Genomic DNA, 25,380 nt, shown 5'->3' with positions numbered 1-25,380 from the left:
TTTGCGCCATCCGCCCACAAGCGATTCGGATTCTCCCGTAGCATTCCAGGTGCGCGCGCGTGCGATCCCTAAGCTATTCCTCTGTTTTTAATCTCTCTCTCTTATGGGGTTTCGAATCCTGGTTTATGCGGTAATTGCGAGCGGGGGAGTTTTGCGCACTTCTGCAAAACTTCTTTCTTTCCCCTGTTGTTGTTTAAAGTCCAGAATAGCTCTGCAGATTGGAGTGCTTCTGATCGGCCTGTGAGGCTGGGGGTTTCCGCTGCGTTCTTCTACAACGATTTGATTCTAGCTGAGTGGCGTGGCATGCATTTTTTTTTCGCTTGTTGTAGTGTTCCAAGCTCCACAATCTCGTCACGGTTTGTTTCGGATTCCTACTGTTGGTGTCGGTTCTGTTTCTCTACCTGTGGTGTGTCATCTAGTTTGATCAGTTTTTAGTTTCTAGGTTGCCATGATCAGTGAGTGCATCTAGGTCTGATTACTGAATTTAACTTGATTGATTGGTGACTTCAGTTTGGGCGCTTTGAATGATTTCAAATTACTCGGGCCTTATTTCAAAAGAAATGATTCGTGGTCATTTATGGCTACTTTTTTTCTACAAAAGGCAATCAAAATAATGGCTACCTGTTTTGGATTGTTCTAGGATGCTGGCAGGTGAGGTGATTTATTGGCAAATTAGCAACAACAGTAATTCATCTTTACGTAATTGGTAGGAGTAGTAAGCCTTATGTCAGACTGATAGCGACTGGCATCTGTTTCCACGCACTTGAGAAGGGATGGACGTCATGAGCAAGAATCTTTCTAAAGCAGCTAACCATCAACCTCTTTCAGCTTCACCTGGTTTTGGTTATGATCCCATTTGAAGCCGTTTCACTTACTTGGAATAGAATGGAATCACACCCTTTGCCAAAAATGCTGTACTGCATTTGCCTTTTGCCAGTGAAAGAACATAAGCGTCAGAGCTTCAGAGCACACATTAGAATGTCTAGCCTTACAGTGTTTAACCATCTAAGTAACATATCATTAATATTGCAGGTTGCAGACTTAAATGGAGAACAACGTTGAGAAAAATAACATGTTGAAAGAGTTCTATATCCCAACTTATATTTTCGTACCGGAGTCTCCAGTGGAGCATGCATCTCAGATACCTACTTGTCCAGTGGTTGTTTTTATCAACACCAAAAGTGGAGGTCAACTGGGACGTGAGTTAATTGTCACATACCGTAAGCTTCTCAACCATGCCCAGGTAGATATTGTCTATTTTTTGCAGATATACTTGTTTGGTACCACATTGATCTTGCATTTTTTACTGCAGTAAATGAAATTATGGTTTTGTGGCTAGGCCTAACCATGTAATTATGTAAAATTCAGGTATTTGATCTGCTTGATGAAGCTCCAGACAAGGTCTTGCTCAGACTATACAGCAACCTGGAAAGGCTCAAGCATGGTGGTGACACTCTTGCTTCTGAAGTCTATAGGAGACTAAGGCTAATAGTGAGTGCAATCTGGCAATTTCATATTCGATCCAAGATCTCCTGCTAATATTTTTACCAATATTTTGTATGTTTGTTTATTTGAATAGTCCTAACATGCGTCTATTTTATCATGGAAATCCAATCAGGTTGCTGGAGGTGATGGAACGGCAGGTTGGTTGCTTGGAGTTGTATCTGATCTTAAGTTAGTACGTCCACCTCCTGTTGCTACAGTTCCACTGGGAACTGGAAATAACTTGCCATATTCTTTTGGATGGGTGAGTTTAAAAATCAAAACAATCCTTTTCTTCCTATTAGACAATCTTTACTGCAGTACTTGCATAGATCTGCTTTAAGCCTTTGATATATACTTGATGATAAGATCTTTAATGCATTCAGCCTTATGCAAAGGCGAAATATTTTGTAGTCCTTTTCTCCTTACATTGCAATTTTTTTAACTTTAGTAGCTTTTCTGGTTAAGTCTAGAGAATTTTGGGTAGTAAACTCCTCTTTACATTGCCTTTTGTGGAGCTAGCTTTCGTGTTAGGCTGTTAGCTGCTAAGGAACACTTTATGTGACTGGCGGCCCATAATATCAAACAATTAATATGCAGGGAAAGAAAAATCCTGGAACAGATCATGATTCGGTCATATCATTTCTTCAATTAGTAAGGGAATCAAGAGAGATGAACATTGACAGGTGGGTTTGCTTTTTACAGCCTTCACTATCTTTCTGTATGAAATCTTCATATGGTATGTGGGTCTTGACTAATATTGGAATCATTACAAGAATTCAGCTGGCACATTGTCATGAGAATGGAGGGCCCAAAAGATTCTCCTTGTGATCCAATCGCACCTCCTGACTTGCCTCATTCTTTGCATGCATTTCGCCGTGTGCCCAAGACAGATCCACAAGATATGGTAACAATGCTGGACATTACCATTTCTTTTCCTTAGTGTTAGCATAGTTACTGCATTTATCTACCTTTGCCTTTCTTTTTGGACATGGCTGTTGTTTCCCGCTTTCTCCTTCGTAAGAATATGATCCATCAGCTTTGCTATATTTGAATTACATGTTGATATATATTACTCTCTCCGTTCCAAGTTGTAAGTCATTTTAGCTTTCTCCTAAGTCAAACTTCTTTAACTTTGATGAACAACAACAACAACAACAACAAAGCATTTAAGTCCCAAACAAGTTGGGGTAAGCTAGAGTTGAAACCCAGCAGAAGCAATCAAGGTTCAGGCACGTGAATAGCTGTCTTCCAAGCACTCCTATCTAAGGCTAAGTCTTTGGGTATATTCCATCCTTTCAAGTCTCCTTTTATTGCCTCTACCCAAGTCAACTTCGGTCTTCCTCTGCCTCTCTTCACGTTACTATCCTGGCTTAGGATTCCACTACGCACCGGTGCCTCTGGAGGTCTCCGTTGGACATGTCCAAACCATCTCAACCGGTGTTGGATAAGCTTTTCTTCAATTGGTGCTACCCCTAATCTATCACGTATATCATCGTTCCGAACTCGATCCCTTCTTGTATGACCGCAAATCCAACGCAACATACGCATTTCCGCGACACTTATCTGTTGAACATGTCGTCTTTTCGTAGGCCAACATTCTGCAACATACAACATAGCAGGTCTAATCGTCGTCCTATAAAACTTGCCTTTTAGCTTCTGTGGTACCCTTTTATCACATAGGACACTAGATGCTTGCCGCCACTTTATCCACCCTGCTTTGATTCTATGGCTAACATCTTCATCAATATCCCCGTCTCTCTGTAGCATTGATCATAAATATCGAAAGGTATCCTTCCTAGGCACTATTTGACCTTCCAAACTAATATCTTCCTCCTCCCGAATAGTAGTGCCGAAGTCACATCTCATATACTCAGTTTTAGTTCTACTGAGTCTAAAACCTTTGGACTCCAAAGTCTCCCGCCATAACTCCAGTTTCTGATTCGCTCCTGTTCGGCTTTCATCAACTAGCACTACATCGTCCGCGAAAGGCATACACCAAGGGATGTCCCCTTGTATGTCCCTTGTGACCTCATCCATCACTAAGGCAAACAAATAAGGGCTCAAAGCTGACCCTTGATGTAGTCCTATCCTAATCGGGAAGTCATCCGTGTTATAGAAAAATGTACAAACATCTACAACATCAAACTAGATTCATTAGATAAACTATTAAATATTTTGATAGTGTATTTATCTGATATTGTAGATGCTAATATATTTTTCTATACACTTGGCCAAAGTTAGACAAGTTTGACTTAGGACATATCTAAAACGACTTACAATTTGGAACGGAGGGAGTAGATAATATCTTGAATTATAACAAAAGTGAATAGTACATATCATGCATCAAGAACAACCATTGCTCAAACACGCCTTGCTTGTAGTCTTGTGCTATTCTATATATACTCCATTACTTGAACTTCAAATATTTAGTTGGGATCTTTTCAACTTGTTGAGTAGAACATAAGGATTAATTAACCTTTTCAACTTATTGAATAGCACATAATGTATTTTGAAGTAGATACTTATTTTGTGCAATGTGTTTTTCTCTCCACTGTTTGAATTTCTTAAATGTCAGTTATCACATAAGAGAAAATTCTTGTAAAAATGATTGTGAGAAAAGTTGAACTAATTGTCAATAATATTATTTGAAAACAAACAATTTGAACTATGCTATGCTATGCCATGTTTTCTGTATAATCTTTTTATCTGCAGTGTTCCCAGGAGTATTCTTACACATTTCGCGGGGGATTTTGGAATTACTTCAGTATGGGTAAGTTCCTTGTTCCAAAAAGATGTATGCTTTAAGTTGTGGCTCAATACCTTTTGTTGATTTTTTTTTAATAAAATGGAAAGAAGAAACTTTTCTCCTTAGCTAAAATGGCAGTTTGAAAGAGATTCTTTTTCCAGTCGCAGGAATGGATGCCCAAGTGTCTTATGCGTTTCATTCTGAGAGGAAACTGCATCCAGAGAAGTTCAAGAATCAGTTGTCCAATCAGGTGAAATAAGCTGGTGTGCTTTATTTATTTTCTTAGTGCTGGTCATTCCTTATAATTGATTCTCATTTATGATTTACGTATACGTTTAGCAGTACATAAACCAATCTCTTTGCTATTCTGTACTGCAGAAAACATATTTGAAGCTGGCATGTACACAAGGATGGTTTTGTACCTCTCTGTTTCATCCAATGTCACGGTAATTCTCTTGGTGGCACTAACTTGGCTGTGGATCTGTCTTCTGTCGTGAAAAGGAATATTTGTCACAAGTTACAATTCAGAAATTTGGTATTTATTCTATTTATTTTTAAAAAAATCATGGCTTGTTGATAACATTGTAGTCGGCTCACATCACTTTTGGCATTTTTTTCACTGGCCCCAGGAACATTGCTTGCCTTGCGAAAGTGAAGATAATGAAGAAATCTGGAAAATGGGAAACCATGGAAATTCCACAAAGGTAAGCCTTCTGTGCTCTTCCTTGTCTATATCAATTACCAACTAGCCAGGTGCCAATATGTCTGATCCGATACCAAATAAATGACTACTACAGGTCAACTCAATCCGCTAATCTAGAAATTACATGTAAAATTAACATATAATGAAGCGAAGTAAGCGAAAAATACTCATATCATAAACACACATAACTCATGACTCACAGTCACAAATGTAAATCAATCTGTAGAAACTCCTCTAAAGTGATTTTGGCCAACTCTATAAAAAAGGGCAGACCCAGTGCCGGAGGCTCCCACATGAGTGGGGTCTGGGGAAGGGATAAACCGAGACAAGCCTTTTCCCCGCAAAATCTACGGAGAGGCTGCTTCGAACCCACGATCTGGTGACTCAGTGAGACAGCTCTCACCACTGCACCAGGCCTACCCTTCTATATTTTAAAGAAAGTATAAATAAACCGTGAGCATATCAAAGAGTTTTGGATGTTATGTACTCATCTTTGCGTTGATGAAACTTTGAAGTTTCACTTATAGCATATAGACAATATTGAAGCATACAATCCTCATGTTTTCCTTCTGAACCATCTTTCTAGTTAGCACACATCATAGTGGAAGCACTAGGTGCTTATATTATTTTCAGATGTTTGTGACATGATGTCAGACTAATGCTTCAAAATTGGGTATATATAATGTTCTTACCAAGTTTCTTACACCAATGCAGTATTCGGTCCATTGTTTGTCTCAATTTGCCCAGCTTCTCTGGTGGACTAAACCCTTGGGGAACACCAAGTAAGAGGAAGCAAAGAAAAGTGAGTTTAAGCTTATGCTAATGATATTCCTTGTACACTACCTTTTTTATACTATTGAACTCGATTTATTCCACAAAGGAAAATTATGTTTAGGAGGGTATTTTTAAATTTCCTATTTGATTCTCTCATGTGAATTATACTATTGCAGAGAGACTTGGTAATGCCTCCACTTGTGGATGATGGTCTTCTGGAGATTGTGGGTTTCAAAGATGCTTGGCATGGCCTTGTCTTGCTATCTCCAAAAGGCCATGGAACTCGCCTTGCTCAGGTTTGCAACTGCATACTGGATCATTACTTGCTGTATTTTCCCCCATCCACTCCCCACATGCCACATGCATTACTATCAGTGGATAGATGGATCTAAGTAATACTAGTTAGGGCCAGGCCCAATTCAAATGCAATTTCAACTAGGCAAGCAGAAGGATTAAACAATTTAAAGCCCAGTCAAAATAAAACCACTCTGCTTCCGGAGATTCGACCTTCAATTCAAAGAAAACTAGTTCGTGAGCAATAAAATTCTTTTGTCTTTTCATGGTCAGGCTCACCGTGTTCGATTCGAGTTCCTCAGAGGCGCAACTGATCATGCTTACATGAGAATGGATGGGGAGCCCTGGAAGCAGCCTCTTCCCAAGGATGATGGCAAAGTCGTGGTAGAGATCTCCCATGCTGGGCAGGTGAAGATGCTCGCGACCAAAGACTGCATAGCGAAAGGCATCCATGAATCGTGCCCAGCTATTTCAACGGTCCATCCAGAGTCCAGCTCCAGCGACGACATGAACGATGACTTCGAGGAGGAGCGAAGGAACTTTGGTGCTGCCTTGTCTTTTAGATACTTGGGTGACGTGAACAAACAATAAGATTGAGCCTTGTACAGTTTGCTTGCATAGGACGTAGCGAAGTAGTTTGAGGCACTAACTTTTGTAAGATTGTAACTTGCCGATGTAAGATAACTTTTGCTGACAATACAACGGATTCTGGTGTGACTGTTTGTACCATCAGTATTTTTCAATACAGATTTTCTTCGGCAACTCATTGCCTGAGAAATGTTGTACAATCAATTCAATCTATATAAAGTTTCAGATATTGATTGTTTGATGGGCAAAGTTAACAACGTTTAACTTAGGACAAATTGAGATGGACTTGTATTACGATAGGAGGAAGTAATAATATACAATGGTTTGACTATTTTCTAAAGAATGTAAATGAAAGTGAATTTTCATTCCACTGGTGCACTAGACAAATCTCTAGCCACCAAGTTCTGTACAAACCCTACAAATACAACCCATCTCGAGCCCATTCCATGCTTGACCAAGTCATGCGCCACTTGTCACTCTTCCTGGGACAGTACTGAAAACTTCATCAAAGCCGGTGTACATCCAGAAGGACCAGAACCCAGCTTATCTGAAAATTACGCCACTTGATAACCATGCCCCCAACAACTCCTAGATCAGACATTTGATTCTGACTTTCTGAGCATCTAAGCAATGACATTTCTTCAGCTCAGCATCTCATGCAATTCAATGGATTTACCAACCAATTTAAGTGCTGCGCTGATATGCAAGGATAAAAGTTTACTGCATACCTGAATGACCTAACCTACAGAAAAGGTTCTTGGACTTCACGATTTCATTGGGTTTGTTTCATCTTGAATCGTTGATTAGTATCGCACTTCTCACATCTCCACCAAAGTCGATAATCAGCCATCGAAAGTTCGAAACATAGAATAATGTTAGAATCTGATACCAGAATTGACTATTCAGGATGTGCTAGATTATGAGGGTTCAGGAGGCCTAAAATATAATGGCATAAACCTACAACAACCAAAAGGAAGCTAAAAAGCTTACAGCATACAAATTCTGTTTATAAAGTAAAAAAGGGCATCCAGATGATATTATATTCTAAATTATAGTATTCTTAGACAAGCCAATTTTAAGAGACAGAAACCTGGGCAAAAACAAGATTCAGTGAGGAATGTTATATCTCCATTCTTCAATGAACAGAAAAGCATTCAGTGAGGAATGTTATATCTGCATTCTTCAATGAACAGAAAAGCAACCGCACACATGTCCATTGCTCATGAAAGGGAAACCCAAAATCATTGTAAGCACAATGCTTGTAGTTTAACAAGTCATTGTATTAGGGAAACTCAAAAGTGTCAGCTGCGACAGTATGAAATCTATGAGAACCAAGCTTTTTTTCTTGTGCTTTACTCGAGATTCGTCTCTTGGTCTCATTGGTCTTGACTCTTCTAAATGAGGTTCCTGAACAAGATTATTGTTGTTATTAAGATTTCTACACCCTAAGCCTATTCACATACAAAATGCTTTTAGCAATATATACATCTACACCAATAAGAGTAAGCTAAAACGGGAAGCTTTACATTCCCCTTGGCAAAAGTATGATAAATACATGTAAGCAGAAACTCACATTGTCAAGATTCCTTCATACGAGGTTATGGGCCCTCAAACAACCATCTACATGAAGCACTGCAGCTTGAAGGACACGAGGCTATCAATCCACTCACTGTGAATAATGAATAAGCACTTAATGCCAGGATTCATCATGACTCAAAGGGTATGCACAGTTTGGTTTTCAACCTTAGTGTTACTCTTCTATTAAGTTCTTGCTAACAACAACTCTTGAACACAGCACGTTCAGTAGAACTTGGGCCTCCTTCAACAAACCCTCATGAGCAAGGCCTTCAATAAGTATAATGTAGGTTGATTCATTGGGCATGCATCCGTTGGATACCATATAGGCAAAAAAGTCGATAGCATTATCTATTTCACATCTTTTACAGAGCCCAAGTAGTATCTTGTTATACACCACAGCTTTGGGTCTCATTCCAATATCTTGCACTACGTGAAACATTTGAATGGCCTCTTCAACTCTATCTTCTTTTGAGAGGATACCAATGATTGAAGAAAATGTAATGACATCTGGCGATACTCCCTTGCTGACCAAGCCATGCAACAACTCCAGGGCATCTTCTGAACTGCAATCCTTGGTAATCCCATCAAGTAATCCATCAAATAATGTATTATACGTGATCAGGTTAGGGGTGCAACCATGTTCCATCATTTGCTCAACGAGTTCAATTGCTTCCTCAATAAATCCTTTTTTGGCAGAAGAAACTCACAAGTACATTGAAAGTCACTACGTTTGGAGGGCAATCCCTACGAAGCATTTCAGCTACGAGCTCTGCAGCATCATCTAACCGTTCAGCGTTGCACAAGCCTGTCAGCAAAGTAGTGTATGTGATGGTATTGGGTTTGCAGGGCATGCTGCGAAACAGTTCTAGGCACTGTCAATATGGCCTTGCACACAGAATCCATTGACAAGAGCATTGTATGTGACAACACCCACCGTACAGCCATGCTCAGACATTTGCTCAATAAGCATAATAGCTTGCTCGATCAACCCCTTTTGGCACAAGACGCAGATAAATGTATTGAATGTTAACTCGTTGGGGGGGCAATTATTCCGGACCATCTCTTTCAAAAGTTCCTTGGCATCATCCCCTCGTTCGCCACGACACAAGCCCTTTAGGACCGTGGTATAGCTAATGGTATCTGGATTGCACCCATAGGAACCCATGTCGCAAGTTTTTTCAATAACGATTGTTGCCTGCAAAGTATCAACTCCTACTACATTACTCTGATCCCCAAAGTTGAAAATGCCAGATATGTCAATGATTACAGACCCATCTCCCTGTTGAATTCTTCAGTCAAGCTATTAACAAAGCTGTTGGCAGAAATATTGCAGTCTTCAATTATCCCATTGATTCATAGGAATCAATATGGGTTTATAAAATCAAGGACAATTTAGGACTGCCTTGTATGGGCATTTGAGTACATCCACTTTTGTCATATGTCTAAGAAAGAAGTGGTCATTTTAAAATTAGACTTTGAGAAAGCCTTTGATAAAATAGAGCATTAGGCTATGATTTCAATCCTGGAAGCGCATGGGTTTGGACAAAGATGGATTTCTTGGATGAAAGCTATTTTTAGTTCTGGCACTTCCTCAGTTCTCTTAAATGGTGTCCCAGGCAAGAAGTTTCACTGCAGAAGGGGAGTTAGACAAGGAGATCCCCTATCTCCACTTCTTTTTGTAATGGCTGCAGATTTTTTGCAAGTGCTAATCAATAAAGCCAAAAACATGGGGTTGCTCAAGTTGCCTATTCCAATGCAGTCAGATTCCAGCTTTCCCATTGTACAATATGCAGACGACACTCTAATCATCATGGAAGGTGACCCCAGGCAACTCTTTTTTCTCAAAACTGTTCTACAGAACTTCACTGCTTCAACAGGCCTGAAGGTTAACTACAACAAATCAATGATGTTTCCCATCAACATCTCTGAGGAAAAGTTAGACCTACTGGCTAGAACCTTTAGTTGTTCTAAAGGGTCCCTGCCCTTTACTTATCTAGGTTTGCCTTTGGGAACAACCAAGCCTAAGGTCATAGATTTTCTGCCCCAGGTGAATAAGTGTGAGAGAAGACTTGGAGGGGTCTCCTCCATGTTAAATCAAGCTGGTAGACTTCAGATCACTAATGCAGTCTTCTCTTCTTTGCCAACTTACTACATGTGTACACTAGAGCTCCCCAAAGCTGTGATCAAGCAGATAGATAAGTTCAGGAAAAATTGTTAATGGAGAGAGACTAATCTAAATGGGGGAAGTCGTCCCAAAGCTGCCTGGGAAATGGTATGCAATTCAAAGGAAGGAGGAGGCTCCAAATCATTAACTTAGAACTTCAAAATCAGGCACTGTTAATGAAAAATCTGAACAAGTTTTTTAACAGAAAGGATATAACTTGGGTGAATCTGGTGTGGGAAAAACATTACAGGAATGGCAGATTACCAGGTACAGTGAAGAAGGGGTCTTTCTGGTGGAGGATGTGCGAGGTCGGCGAGGAGTAGACCGGCATCCCGGAAGATGGGAACCCCGGAATCGGCGAGGGCGAGCGCGGGAAATTGATCTGATGGATCGGCACTCCCATGGGCGGCGGTGCCGCCGGCCGGGGCTCCTGCGGCGCCAGGGCAGTCAGCTGCAGGGACGGCGAGACAGAGGCGGACAAGTCCCCCGGCGTTAGCTCCGTGATCACGGGCTGGGAGTGCGGCACGCCACCATAGCCGGGCAAACCGAATTGTGGAAAAGGCGGCCGGCCATCAATGGCGGACAAGCGAGCGCCTTGATCAGCCAGGTGGTTGTTGATGGCGGACATCTGCAGCTGCATGCTGGCGAGGATCTCCATGATCGAGGCGAGCGTGGGTGGGCCGGAGGGTGGGGTAGTGTTGGCGGGCGTGCCGGTGATGTTCACCAAGACGCCCGTCGTCGAAACGTGGGAGGTGGCGGGTGGGATCAGCGGCGCCTGGGCGTTGGTGGTGGTGTCCATGATCGGCAAGGTCTCTGATACCAGGTTGGTATGACGCCGGTCCTTGCTTCTCAGGGCGTATGGAGGGGAATGAGGGGTGCGAGGTCTCTGGAGCTTGCGTCGAGTTGGAGCCATGGTTGGCGGCTAGGGTTTATGCGGGAAGGAGAGACGAAGGCGCCAGGCGCCCAAGGATGTCAAGGATGACACAATCCCAGGCTAGTCCTTATTCATCTCAAAGTTTGATACTTATACATTGAGGACTCTAACAACTTGTGCTAACAAATAGGAAACTTAATAATTAGTTGACTCTTTCCTAACCAACCCAAATCTTCTATGACTCAAAATAGACCGACCCTGGCGATGCCAGCGTGGTGACCGCGCACTGGCTGGTTCAGCCACTTTGCCGCCTGTCCCTGCGCTCATATGTGGTGCCGACCATAACATCGGTTGGTATGGTGCTTAGCCTTGCTGCGTAGGGCGTATGGAGGTGAGTGGAGAGGATGGGGGTGCTGGCGCTGGCGGTGGCGTGGAGCCATGTTGGCGCTAGGGCAACCCGTGAGAGGAGGATGGATAGGGGGACGCTGGGCGCCCAAGGGTGTCAAGATGACACAATCCCAGGCTAATCTCATTAAGTTGCAATGTTTGACTCTTATACAAACTGACCCAACAACCTGACGCTAGAATTAAGGAAACGTCTAACCAAATCAAATCTAAACAAACTGATAGCTGACCAAGTCTGGAACCTTGGCCCCTGGCCGGAGGTGCCCGTGCTCAGGCACGTTGCTCCTTGGCTCGGCGTTCATACGTCTTGCCGACCATAACATATCTCCCCCCTCGGGAAATAGCTCGTCCTTGAGCTGGAAGGAGGGATGGGCTTCGCGAAACGCCGGGACTGGCTCCCAAGTTGCTTCGGACACCGGCATGCCCGCCCATTCGACGAGGACGTGCCACATGCCGCGGTGAAGTTCTGAGCGTAGGACACGTTCCGGCCGCTGCAGCGGTCGACCGTGGCGTAGAGGAGGCAGGGCCGGCGCACTGGAGGGCAGCGTACCCCGGAATGGCTTCAGGACGCCGACATGGAAGACGTCATGGATGCGCGCGCCCTCGGGAAGCTGAAGACGGTAGGCCACCTCACCGATGCGGCCGGTCACCTAGAACGGCTCGACGTACTTGGGCGCCAGCTTGCCCCGGCCGCCAGGTACCAGATTTTTTGTGTGGCGGTGGAGCATCCGAAGGAGCACCCAATCGCCGACGGCGAACTCGAGCTCGCGGTGGTTAGCGTCGTAGAACCGGCGGGCGTGCTCTTGAGCTTGGAGAAGACGAGCACGCACTTCCTGAAGGAACTCCTCCCGGTTGGCGAACAGGGTGTCCACCGCCTCCGTGCGCGCCTGCCCCGAGGCATAGGGCAGCAAGTCCGGGGGGTGGCCGACCGTACACCACCTAGAACGGGGAGGTCTAGAGCGCCGTGTGGTAGGCTGAGTTGTAGGAAAACTTGGGCCATGGGAGCCAATCCAGCCAGTCATGCGGGTGATCACCTGTCAAACATCGAAGATACATTGTAATTGTCTTGTTGACAGCTTCGGACTGGCCATCTGTCTGCGGGTGGAACGCAGAACTCATGCGGAGCTTGACGCCAGCATGACGGAAGAGGTCACGCCACACATGACCCGTGAACACCGGATCACGGTCGCTGACGATGGACTCCGGGAAGCCGTGTAATCGAACGATGTCCTAGAAGAAGGCGCGGGCCACCGACAAGGCTGTGTACGGGTGGCCGAGTGGAATAAAATGAGCGTACTTTGAGAACCTATCCACCACCGTGAGCAGGACACTCTTGCCATGGACCTTGGGCAGGGCTTCTATGAAGTCAAGGGAGATGTCCGCCCACACACGTGACGGCACTAGCAGGGGCTGCAGTAACTCGGCCGGGTGTAGCATCTCCGTCTTGTTCCGCTGGCACACCGCGCAGGACTGCACGAAGTCACCGACGACTCGGCGGTCGTGCTCCACGAAGAACTCCATGCGGAGGCAGAGCAGCATCTTTTGGATGCCCTCGTGGCCCCCGTGTGGGCAAGCTGGAGGACGTCGTCGAGGATCGGAGATTAGCTGGGCACGAAGACGCGCCCCTTGTGCAGCAGCAGCCCCTCATGGACGCCCCAGAAGTCACCGTGGTCTCCGGCGGCCACGGCGTCGCGACGAGCATGTAGGGCGGGGTCGGTGTCCACCTCCTGGCGCAAATCACTGAAGAGCCTAAAGGTAGGCACTGAGACGGCCGAGAAACAGGCCAAAGGCGCCCTAGAAAGGATGGACAGCAGCGGCGCCTCGCTGTCCCGCCTGGATAGAGCGTCAGCGACGACGTTGGAGCGGTCAGGACGAAACTCCACCCTAAAATCATACCCGAACAACTTGCTAATCCAGTGATGTTGTGGAATTGTAGATAGTCGCTGGTCCAGCATGAACTTGAGGGCATAGTGGTCCGTCCTTACGACGAACACCCTCCCCCAAAGGTAGGGCCTCCAATGGCGCACCGCCTGAACAAGCCCGATCAACTCGCGCTCATACGCCGCCACTTTGAGGTGGCGTGCGGTGAACGGCCGGCTGAAGAAGGCTATGGGCGCGCCATCTTGATGCAGCATGGCTCCGAAGCCTAATCCAAAGGCGTCGCAGTCCACGACGAATGTGGCGGCGAAGTTCGGAAGGTGCAGGACTGGAGCGACGGTGAGGGCAGCCTTGAGGGTGGAGAAGGCGGTCTTAGCTACGTCCGACCACTGGAACGCGTCCTTGTGAAGCAGCTGCGTCAGCGGCACGGCGATAATCCCGTAGTCTTTGATGAACCACCGGTAATACCTGGCTAGCCCGAGGAAGCCGCGTAGGCCGTGCGCGGCGCGAGGGCACGGCCAGGACTACACAGCTGCCACCTTGGCCGTGTCCATAGCCACCCCCTCCCCAGTGATGACATGCCCGAGGTAGTGGACCGCCGAGGTGGCGAATGTGCACTTCGACCGTTTGAGGTGGAGCCGGTGCGCACGGAGGACGTCGAGGACCGTGCGTAGGTGTCGGAGATGCTCCATCCAGGAGGCGCTGTAGATCAGGATGTCATCGAAGAAGACGAGGATGCAGCGGTGGAGAAACGGCTCCCGACTACATCGTGGAGACCTCCAAACGCCCTACGCAGCAAGGCTAAGTGCCATACCAGCCTGGTATCAGCTCCATCACTACCCATGGATTCCGCCGCTCCCACCACTGCTCCATCATCATCGATCCCACCCGCATCCACCACCAGCCCCACGTCGGGCGTGTCGCTGCCCCTGGTGAACACGACGCTACCCGCGCCGCCGCCCACCCTGGCCTCGATCGCTGAGATGTTGGCCAGCATGTAACTTTAGATGACCGCCATGAACAACCACCTGGCAGATCAGGGAGCGCGCCTTTTGGCCCTTGACGGCAGGCCGACGTTCCCTCACTTCGGCTTGCCAGGGTTTGGGGGCGTCCCTTGCCTGCCCGTATCCTCCTCACCGGTGATCACGAAGATTGTGGCCACCACTAAGGACTCCTCCGCCTCAGCATTAGTGGCACCATCCCTACCACTGTCCCTCCCAGTGCAACCGCATCCCCAGCAACCGGTCACGGCCCCACGGGGTTCCCAGCAGGCGCCAATGCCACCACCCGGTGGGGTGCCGATCACTCAGATCATGTTCCTGCACTCCCCGTCGCCAATTCTAGGGTTCAGGGCAGTGGCTCCTATGCCGCTCTCGGCCTCCGCTCACATGGCCCCATCGCCACCATACCCCCCGCCGCCATCGGAATCGGAGTCTGCCATTGTGCCGAAGCACCACAAGATCACTTTCGAAACGTACAATGGCCGCGATGATCCCCTGGGGTGGCTCAACAAATGCGAGCAGTTCTTCCATGGACAGTTCACTTGGGAGGTCGATAAGGTGTGGATGGCCTCATATCACCTGATAGGAGTCGCCCAGCAGTGGTACCTTGTACTAGAGACCAACATCGGCCGCCCATCGTGGCTGGATTTCCGTCGATACTGCCTGCAGCGCTTTGGCCCTGCCCTCAACACTACCACCTGGCCGACCTGGCTAGGCTGCCGTTCGGCTCTAATGTGGATGCATACATGGAGGTGTTCCAGGCCAGGGCAGCGCACGCGAGGGACCTCACCACGCTGCAGCGCGCCATGCTCTTCATAGGTGGCCTCCCTGACTACATTTGGGTGGATGTTGAGATGCACCAGCCCTAGAATCTTCAGCATGCCATGTATTTGGCTCGAGCCTTCGAACGTCGCAACACGCCATAGTGTTCGGCCCTCCCAGCCCCCAGCGGCCAGCACGCCACCAGGGGGGCGCTCCGTCGACTATGCCAGCTTCTGCGATGGGGACCACGACCAACTCCACCAAGGCATTCAAGCGGCTCACACCCGAGGAGATGGCGGAACACTGAAAGCTCGGCCTCTACTACAATTGCGATGAGCCATTCGCTCACGGGCACAAATGTTGGCCGCTAGGTACCAGATTTTTCGTGTGGCGGTGGAGCATCCGAAGGAGCACCCAATCGCCGACGGCGAACTCGAGCTCACGGTGGTTAGCGTCGTAGAACCAGCGAGCGTGCTCTTGAGCTTGGAGAAGATGAGCATGCACTTCCTGAAGGAACTGCTGCTGGTTGGCGAACAGGGTGTCCACCGCCTCCGTGCGTGCCTGCCTCGAGGCGTAGGGCAGCAAGTCTAGGGGTGGCCGACCGTACACCACCTGGAACGGGGAGGTCTGGAGCGCCGTGTGGTAGGCTGAGTTGTAGGAAAACTCAGCCCATGGGAGCCAATCCAGCCAGTCACGTGGGCGATCACCTGTCAAACACTGAAGATACATTGTAATTGTCTTGTTGGCAGCTTCAGACTGGCCATCTATCTGCGGGTGGAACACACCGATGTGATGGAAGATGTTGTGCCACACATGACCCATGAACACCGGATCACGGTCACTGACGATGGACTCCGAGAAGCCGTGTAGCCGAACGATGTCCTGGAAGAAGGCACGGGCCACCGACGAGGCTGTGTATGGGTGGCCGAGTGGAATAAAATGAGCGTACTTCGAGAACCTGTCCACCACCGTGAGCAGGACACTCTTGCCATGGACCTTGGGCAGGGCTTCTATGAAGTTGAGGGAGATGTCCGCCCACACACACAACGGCACCGGCAGGGGCTGCAGTAACCCGGCTGGGTGTAGCATCTCCGTCTTGTTCCACTGGCACACCGCGCAGGACCGCACGAAGTCGCCGACGACGCGGCGGTCATGCTCCACGAAGAACTCCGTGCTGAGGCGGAGCAGCATCTTCTGGCATCCCGTGTGGGCAAGCTAGAGGACGTCATAGAGGATCGGCGATGAGCTAGGCATGAAGACGCGCCCCTTGTGCAGCAACAGCCCCTCATGGATGCCCCAGGAGTCACCGTGGTCTCTGGCGGCCATGGCATCACGATGAGCATGTAGGGTGGGGTCGGTGTCCACCTTCCAGCACAAATCGTCAAAGAGCCTGAAGGTAGGCACTGAGACGGCTGAGAAACAGGCCGCAGGCGCCCCGGAAAGGATGGACAGCAGCGGCGCCTCGTCGTCCCGCTTGGATAGAGCGTCAGCGACGACGTTGGAGCGGCCGAAATGAAACTCCACCCTGAAATCATACCCAAACAACTTGCTAATCCAGTGATGTTGCAGAATTGTAGATAGTCGCTAGTCCAGCATGAACTTGAGGGTGTAGTGGTCCGTCCTTACGACGAACGCCCTCCCCCAAAGGTAGGGTCTCCAATGGCGCACCGCCTGAACAAGCCCGATCAACTCACGCTCATACGCCACCACTTTGAGGTGGCGTGTGGTGAGCGGCCGGCTGAAGAAGGCTATGGGCGCACCATCTTGATGCAGCACGGCTCTGAAGCCTGATCCGAAGGCATCGCAGTCCACGACGAATGTGGTGGCGAAGTCTAGAAGGTGCAGGACTGGAGCAGCGGTGAGGGCAGCCTTGAGGGTGGAGAAGGCGGTCTCAGCGGTGTCCGACCACTGGAATGCGTCCTTGCGAAGCAGCTATGTCAGCGACGTGGCGATAATCCCGTAGTCTTTGATGAACCATCGGTAATACCCTGCTAGCCCGAGGAAGCCGCGTAGGCCGCGCGCAGCGCGAGGGCGTGGCTAGGACTGCACAGCTGCCACCTTGGTCGTGTCCATAGCCACCCCCTCCCCAGTGATGACATGCCCGAGGTAGTGGACCGTCGAGGTGGCGAACGCGCACTTTGACCGTTTGAGGTGGAGCCAGTGCGCACGGAGGATGTCGAGGACCACGCGTAGGTGTCAGAGATGCTCCATCTAGGAGGCGCTGTAGATCAGGATGTCGTCGAAGAAGATGAGGACGCAGCGGCGGAGAAACGGCTTAAGGACGTAGTTCATCAGCGCCTGGAACATCGACGGTGCGTTGGACAAGCCAAAAGGCATCACCAGGAACTCAAAGTGTCTGTGGTGTGTCTAGAACGCCATCTTGTGGACATCTGCAGCAGCAACACGCACCTGATGATAGCCCGAGCGCAAATCAAGCTTAGTAAAGAACTTGGTGCCATGTAGTTCATCGAGTAGCTCCTCGACGACCGGGATAGGAAACTTGTCTTTCACCATGACCGCATTGAGGGCCCGGTAATCGACATAGAAGTGCCACGATCCATCCTACTTCTTCACCAACAGCACGGGCACGGAGAAGGGTGAGGTGCTGGCCTAGATGATCCCTTGCCGGAGCATCGCCTCGCATTGCAGCTCGAGCTCGTCTTTTTGGAGTTGGGGGTAGCAGTACGGCCGGACCGCCACTGGCTCGGTGTTGGGCTTCAGATGGATGTGGTGGTCGCACGCCCAGGCCGATGGAAGCCCCTCGGGTTCGGCGAACACGTCGTGGTAGGCGTCCAGCATCAGGTCTAGGAGGGAGCGCTCAGAGCCCTTGTCGATGCAAAGGTCTGTGGTGAACAGGGCTGTCGAGGAAACCACGGCCGGTGCGCCCACGCCGGTCCACACCACCCAGCGACCATGGAAGGAGAGCGCCATGCGCAGTGTGGCAAAGTCCCAGAGGATGGGCCCCAACGACCTCAACCACGTGAGGCTGAGGACCATGTCGTACGGCACCAAGGGGATGGAGAAACAGTCCAACGTGAACCGCTCGGTGCTGATACGTAGCTGAACACCGTGCGCGAGGCCCTAGCAGTCGACACGGTCACCATTCGCGACGATGACGTGGGCGCCCGCGCTGTCGGAGAACTAAAGGCCGGCGCTGTGTGCTGCCTCAGGGTTGATGAAGTTGTGTGTCGATCCTGAGTCCAAGAGTGTCGTGAGCTCGTGGGCGCCAATCTTGACGCGCAGCTGCATGGTGTCACGCGCCCGAATGCCCATCGCCGCGGACAAAGAGATCATCGGCTTGTCCAGGTTGAATTGGGCCTCCTCTGCCGGGTGCGACGTGTTGTCTTGCTCCTCCGACTCCTCCACGATGTAATCGAGAGCCTCCAGGTAGAACAAACGGGCACATTTGTGCCCGCGAGCGAACGGCTCGTCGCAATTGTAGTAGAGGTCGAGCTTTCGGCGTTCCGCCATCTCCTCGAGTGTGAGCCGCTTGAATGCCTTGGTGGAGTCGGCCGTGGTCCCCGTCGTGGAAGCTGGCATTGTCGACGGAGCGCCCCCCTAGTGGCATGCTGGCCGCTGGGGGGCTGGGAGGGCCGGACGCTATGGCATGTTGCGACGTTCGAAGGCTCGAGCCAAATACATGGCATGCTGAAGATTCTGGGCTGGTGCATCTCAACATCCACCCGAATGTAGTCAGGGAGGCCACCTGTGAAGAGCTTGGCACGCTGTAGCGTGGTGAGGTCCCCCATGTGCGCTGCCCTGGCCTGGAACGCCTCCATGTATGCGTCCACGTTGGAGCCGAATGGCAGCCTGGCCAGGTCAGCCAGGTGGTTAGTGTTGAGGGCGGGGCCAAAGCGCTGCAGGCAGTATCGACGGAAATCCGGCCACGATGGGTGGCCGATGTTGGTCTCCAGTACAAGGTACCACTGCTGGGCGACTCCTTTCAGGTGATATGCAGCCATCCACACCTTGTCGACCTCCCGAGTGAGCTGTCCGCGGAAGAACTGCTCTCATTTGTTGAGCCACCCTAGGGGATCGTCGCGGCCATCATACATTTCGAAAGTGATCTTGTGGTACTTCGGCACAATGGCAGACTCCGATTTCGATGGCGGCGGGGGGTACAGTGGCGATGGGGCCATGTGAGCGGAGGCCGGGAGCGGCATAGGAGCCACTGCCCCGAACCCTGGAATTGGCAACGGGGAGTGCGGGAACATGATCTAAGTGATCGGCACCCCACCAGGTGGTGGCATTGGCACCTGCTGGGAACCCCGTGGGGCCGCGACCGGTTGTTGGGGATGCGGCGGTGCCAGGAGGGACAGCGGCAGGGATGGTGCCACCAATGCCAAGGCGGAGGAGTCCTCAGTGGCAGCCGCGATCTCCGTGATCACCGGTGTGGAGGATGCGGGCAGGCAAGGGACGCCCCCAAACCCTGGCAAGCCGAAGTGAGGGAACACCGGCCTGCCGTCGAGGGCCAAAAGGCGCGCTCCCTGATCCGCCAGGTGGTTGTTCATGGTGGTCATCTGAAGTTGCATGTTGGCCAACATCTCAGCGATCGAGGCCAGGGTGGGCGGTGGCACGGGCGGCGTCGTGTTCACCAGGGGCAGCGACACGCCCGACGTGGGGCTAGTGGTGGATGCGGGTGGGATCGACGACGATGGAGCAGTGGTGGGAGCGGCGGAATCCATGGGTAGCGATGGAGCTGATACCATGTTGGTATGGCGCTTAGCCTTGCTGCGTAGGGCGTATGGAGGTGAGTGGAGAGGATAGGGGTGCTGGCGCTGGCGACGGCGTGGAGCTGTGTTGGCGCTAGGGCAACCCGTGAGAGGAGGATGGACAGGGGGACGCTGGGCGCCCAAGGGTGTCAAGATGACACAATCCCAGGCTAATCTCATTAAGTTGCAATGTTTGACTCTTATACAAACTGATCCAACAACCTGACGCTAGAATTAAGGAAACGTCTAACCAAATCAAATCTAAACAAACTGATAGCTGACCAAGTCTGGAACCTTGGCCCCTGGCCAGAGGTGCCCGTGCTCAGGCACGTTGCTCCTTGGCTCGGTGTTCATACGTCTTGCCGACCATAACAAATGTGTTGAAACTTTTAACATCCTTTAAAAAGATGGCAAACATTCAGGTGAACAATGGGGATTCATTTTTTTCTAGAAGGATAAATGGAGCACACAGGCCCTTGATGAACAGTTCCCTCATGCATATTCTTTTGCTAAGAATAAACACATTTATGTGAAAAATGCCTTCAGTGAAGGTGAATTCACTAAACCTTTTGCTTTACCTTTATCTCAAGTGGCCTTTGATCAAGTCTTAAGTATCCAGCATTTGATAGAGAATACAGTTATAAATGAGGGTATCAATGATGTCTGGACAAGTTTTTTAACAGAAAGGATATAACTTTTTTGCTTTACATGCAGAGAGTGATTCAGCTGTTGCATAAAAAGAGAAGGTCAACGTTGTTCATCAAATTGGACATTTCCAGAGCTTTCGACTCCATAGGTTGGAGCTTTCTGCTAGAGGTGCTACAAGCTTTGGGCTTTTGCACAAAATGGAGGGATTGGATAGCTGCCCTACTTGGAACAACAACATCAAAAGTATTGATCAACGGGGAGCCGACCTAGGGTATCAGACACGCACGGGGGTTAAGGCAAGGGAATCCTCTATCCCCCCTTTTATTCATTCTAGCCATCGACCCACTACAACGGATAATTGAAGCGGCAGCACAAAGAGGGATCCTTAAACCGGTGCTACCGAAGGCGGCTAATTTGAGGTGCTCCCTATATGCTGAAGATGCAGCGATTTTGGCATACCCTGCAAATACAGAGTTGAATCATCTACTCAAGATACTAAACTTCTTTGGAGAATGCTCGGGGCTAAAAATCAACATCTCCAAAATGGAAATTCTCCCTATAAGAATAGACAACACAGTGGTCTCTCAATTACTTCAAAATTTCCCCGGCAAGATTTGCAGTTTCCCTGGGAGATATCTAGGACTTCCTCTACACGTCCGAAAACTACGCAGGGTAGAGGTACAGCCTTTGATAGACAAAATAGGAGCTAGACTGCCAGGTTGGAAGGGCAGGCTCTTGTCCTCAGCGGGGAGAGAGACTAGTAAAAACGGTTCTATCAGCTCAACCAATTTATCATATGACCGCATTTCCAGAACAAAAATGGTTAATTAGAAAGATCGATCGCTTGAGAAGGAGTTTCCAATGAAGGGGAGAAACGCCAGACAAGGTATATGGTGGGCATTCCATTATCAACTGGCCAACAACATGTAGACCCAAAGCGAAAGGTGGTTTAGGGGTTCTGGACCTTGAACGTTTCGCAAGAGCATTGAGACTACGATGGTTATGGTATCAATGGAAGCACTGAGATAGAGCTTGGAACAAGCTTGACCTTCCAGTAGATGGCCGGGACAAGGAGTTATTTGACAGTGGTGACAGTAGGTGATGGTAAGTTGGCTAGGTTCTGGACATCGTCTTGGGTCGGTGGGCGAACACCAAAAGCGATTGCACCGACATTGTTCAAGAAATCAAAAAGGAAAAATCTCATGGTGCAAAAGGCCTTGGAAGATAACCGCTGGATATCACATGTCATTCCATTAGGCACTGCACAGGAAATAAGAGAGTACGTAACCCTTTGGGAAGAGGTGAGCCAAATCTAGCTAATCAAGAATATAGAGGACAACATCCGTTGGCGTTGGACGGTGGATGGGGAATACACAGCCAAAAGCACTTACTGCATTCAATTCCAAGGCACATTCAGCAAACTAAAACTTCAACCGATTTGGAAAGCAAAGACGGAACCCAAATGTAGATTTTTTGCTTGGACTTCGCTACATAAAAAAATCCTAACGGCAAACAATTTGATTAAAAGAAATTGGCCAAATGATCCAGTATGCAAGCTTTGTGGTATTGACCCAGAAATACCGATACATCTTTGCAATGACTGCATTTCTCAAGGCAAGTTTGGTCCTTCATCAAGCGATGGTTCAGCCTATCAGTGATTGATACTGTCGGAATGACAGGATCCCTGCACAACTACTGGCGAAAGTGCAGAATTAAGATAGACAAAGATCAGAGAAAGGCGTTTGATGGCATTATGATCTATTTTTGGTGGAATTTATGAAAGGAAAGGAATCGAAGAACATTTCAGAACAAGTCGCTGCAGTCGTCAGGTGGCACTCCTTTGCAAGGAAGATATAGAGCAGTACCAGTTGGCAACAAGATTTCATGCTGGACCACAACAGGAGTAGTTCTAGCATTTGTTGGTCATTGTTCGGTTGGTCTAGTTTTGTGTTTTTTCGGTTTCAGGGTGTTTTTCTAGACTTTAAGTTGTCATCCAGGTGGGCATCTAGTTGGGTTGTCGGCTGGTGTGCCGTGGTGACGGTGAGCTTGGTCTCCCGTTGTTTGTTGTAATTCTTTTTTTTGGTTCCTTTTTGCTCGTCTAATAAAAATCTGGCAAATCTCTTGCCGCCTTTTAAAAAAATGATGTCTGGACATACTCTGGGGGTGCATCTAAATTCAAATCTGCAGTGGCTTATAGAAAATTACTAGGACATCAAGAAATTGACCCAGCCTTCAAGTGGTTCGGGAAGTCATCCTGTCAGCCGAAGCACAAGGTAATTTTTTTAGTTACTGCTAAAAGATAGGCTAAGCACAAGGAACATTCTAAGAAGAAAGCATATGGCTCTAGAGACATACAACTGTGAAATTTGTTCAATGCTGGTGGAAGAAACAGTGGATCACCTGTTTTGGCACTGTCCACTTGCTCAACAGTGTTGGGGTCTCTTAAATCTGAATATAATTCAAACAGGAGGAACTTTTGAAAATGTAATGGCCATCAAAGATCAAATGCACAGTCAATTTTTCACGGTAGCTGTCATCCTTATGAGTTGGACGATCTGGAAGGCAAGGAATGAGCTTATTTACAATAATAATCAAGTTGGCATTCAGGAGTGCAAGATTTATTTTTTCAAAGAAGCAAAACTTGTCTCCCTAAGGGTGAAAGCAAGTCTGTCTGCAACTTATGAACAATGGATCCAGCAGCTATAATTGATCAGGGTGTTAGTTTTATTCTTTGTTTCCTTCTTCGTTTCTTGAAGCCGCTCTGTTTAGCTCTGTAAAGCTCAGTTATTTCGGTTTGCCTTTTGTCTGTAATTTGTACTCTCCTTGTTCAGCTAATCAGTCTGTTCGTTTGGCTGTGGCTTGTCGTAAACGATCGTAAATTTTCAGCCGGAACAGTATTTTTCTCTCACACAAACCAGCCAGCAGTACTTATTCACGAACTAGCAACGATACGAATCAGCCAACCGAACAGGCTGAATAAAATTCTGTGCAGGGGCCTTGGCCCCTTCAGTTTCCTAAAAAAAAAAAAAACTTATAAAGGCATCGTCAACCCGGCCTTGTTTGCAAATTGAGTTTATGATAATATTGCACAAGGTAGTGTTGGTGGCGCACCCATGCTCCGTCATTTGTTCAAGAACTTGAATAGCTCGCTCCACCATACCTCCGACAAAAAAATCTGATTAGCATGTCAAATGTCACCTCGTTTGGCACGCAGTTCTTCTCCATCATCTCCGCAAAGAGCTCCGCAACGTCATCGACAAGGCGCGCGGCACCGGCGAGGTCCTCGCGGGCAATGAGGCGGCGGAGGTGGGCGCTGGCGGGGTTGGGGGCGTTGGGCGACCCGGGCCTCGTGGTGGCAGCGGCGGGGGCGGTGAGGTGGTGGGGCGGGGTTGGGGAAGTAGGCGTGAGGGAAGGGGAAAGACGACTGGAGGAGCGCGGCCATGGTGGCGAGTCTTCCCGCACCAGGCGCCGCGCCGCACCGCTACAGCTCCGGGACCGCTCCTCGCGCCGCTCCAGCGCTCCTGCGCCACGCCGCCGCCATTCACGCCTCCCTGGAGGGGGCGAAAGTCGAGCCTCCCGCGCCGCAGGCTTCCTGCACCACGCCGGCATTCGCGCCTCACCGGAGAGCGCGGAAGTCGAGCTGACGGCACCACGCGGTCCTGGAGGAGCTCCTGTGACGAAGATGGCAGTAGACATGGATGTCCGGAGGCATGCACGCCGTGAAGGAGCTCTCTGCAGGGACTAGATTCAAAGCTCCATTGCTTGACTTGCCTATGGTTCATGTAATTAGATTCTTCATGTCTGTACAATGAAATCAAGAGGTCTCATCTTGAGGTATCGCATTAACAAAACTTGTGAAAATTGAAATCTCTAGCTGCATCAGATTTGCAGCATATTGATGTCTCCTTTATGTGTTGAGGTAACACCACTTTGCAACATCAGATTTGCACAGGAACAAAGCCATTTTGGCTCTGCAAATACATCAGATTTGCACACAAATAGAAGCATTTTAGTAAGCACACAATTGGTAAAGAGATAAGCACACTTCAGATTTGTGTGTTCCAATAATATTTGCTACTACTGAAGCCCCAACATGTGCTACTCCTAACATTCTAAAGGCCATTTCACATGTACATTCACGCCACAAAAGACTACATTTAGACCGCAAAAGACTGTAGTTAGCCGTATCTAAAATGCTATCTGACTAGCCTATACATACTAGAACTGAAGGTCATCATCAACGCAAGTTGCAGTTGTTATGAGTTGAGTAAAATTGCTAACGGCATTGTATTCTTGAGACTGCAGAGTTGCTTTTTTTTTGTTGCTGTCGTCATTCTCCAATTGGACTTGGGGCTGAACAAGAACATTTTCCTTTCGCCGCTGCCAATGAAATTAAAATAATTAATTTATATTTACATTGAAAACAGTATGTAGAAATGTATAGGTTACAGGTTTGCAACATACCTTTGCCAACATCAGTGACTTCATAATTTCCTTCCCCCTCGGTCCAATGTAACCCCCATATGCCACCCAAAACTGCCAAGCCTAATCCGAATCTTTAAACCTCAAACCAACTTGAGGTGTTCTGCCATTACCTTTAACATAAACCAAATTTTCCTTCTCAAATTCTGTCAAAAAGAATAAATTTACTGCACACAATGGATAGCACATGATGATTCCTAAATCAATAAACAGGAATGTGATAGGGAAGAGGTCAGTTACTTTTCTGATTTCAGGTATAGATGGAAAGATTGTTGTATGTGAAGTG

The 25,380-nt window shown here is 48.5% G+C and overlaps 1 protein-coding gene and 1 pseudogene across 1 annotated transcript; one reads left to right on the top strand and one right to left on the bottom strand.

The window, feature by feature from the left end:
* Positions 1–127: 127 nt before the first annotated feature.
* Positions 128–6,817, top strand: LOC136459162 (diacylglycerol kinase 5-like). Its single transcript, XM_066459054.1, has 13 exons — positions 128–356; positions 1,033–1,243; positions 1,369–1,491; positions 1,619–1,747; positions 2,083–2,168; positions 2,266–2,389; positions 4,207–4,255; positions 4,399–4,481; positions 4,610–4,677; positions 4,861–4,935; positions 5,649–5,736; positions 5,885–6,004; positions 6,276–6,817. Exons 2-13 carry the CDS (start codon positions 1,046–1,048, stop codon positions 6,591–6,593), a joined length of 1,461 nt encoding a protein of 486 aa, XP_066315151.1. The 5' UTR covers positions 128–356; positions 1,033–1,045; the 3' UTR covers positions 6,594–6,817.
* A 1,523-nt stretch (positions 6,818–8,340) lies between these two features.
* LOC136461064 (pentatricopeptide repeat-containing protein At1g09900-like) lies at positions 8,341–24,308 on the bottom strand (annotated as a pseudogene).
* Positions 24,309–25,380: the final 1,072 nt, after the last annotated feature.

This window comes from Miscanthus floridulus, chromosome 6 (assembly GCF_019320115.1).
Source record: "Miscanthus floridulus cultivar M001 chromosome 6, ASM1932011v1, whole genome shotgun sequence".
NCBI classification, from domain to species: Eukaryota; Viridiplantae; Streptophyta; class Magnoliopsida; order Poales; family Poaceae; genus Miscanthus; species Miscanthus floridulus.
This window is presented reverse-complemented; position numbering and strand designations above follow the sequence as displayed.

Excerpts from the sequence above, each read along its gene's own strand:
- LOC136459162 (XM_066459054.1), top strand. The coding sequence starts at position 1,046 with ATGGAGAACAACGTTGAGAAAAATAACATGTTGAAAGAGTTCTATATC. Across the intron at positions 2,390-4,206 it reads AGACAGATCCACAAGATATG|GAGTATTCTTACACATTTCG; the intron begins GTAACAATGCTG and ends CAGTGTTCCCAG. Across the intron at positions 4,678-4,860 it reads CTGTTTCATCCAATGTCACG|GAACATTGCTTGCCTTGCGA; the intron begins GTAATTCTCTTG and ends CACTGGCCCCAG.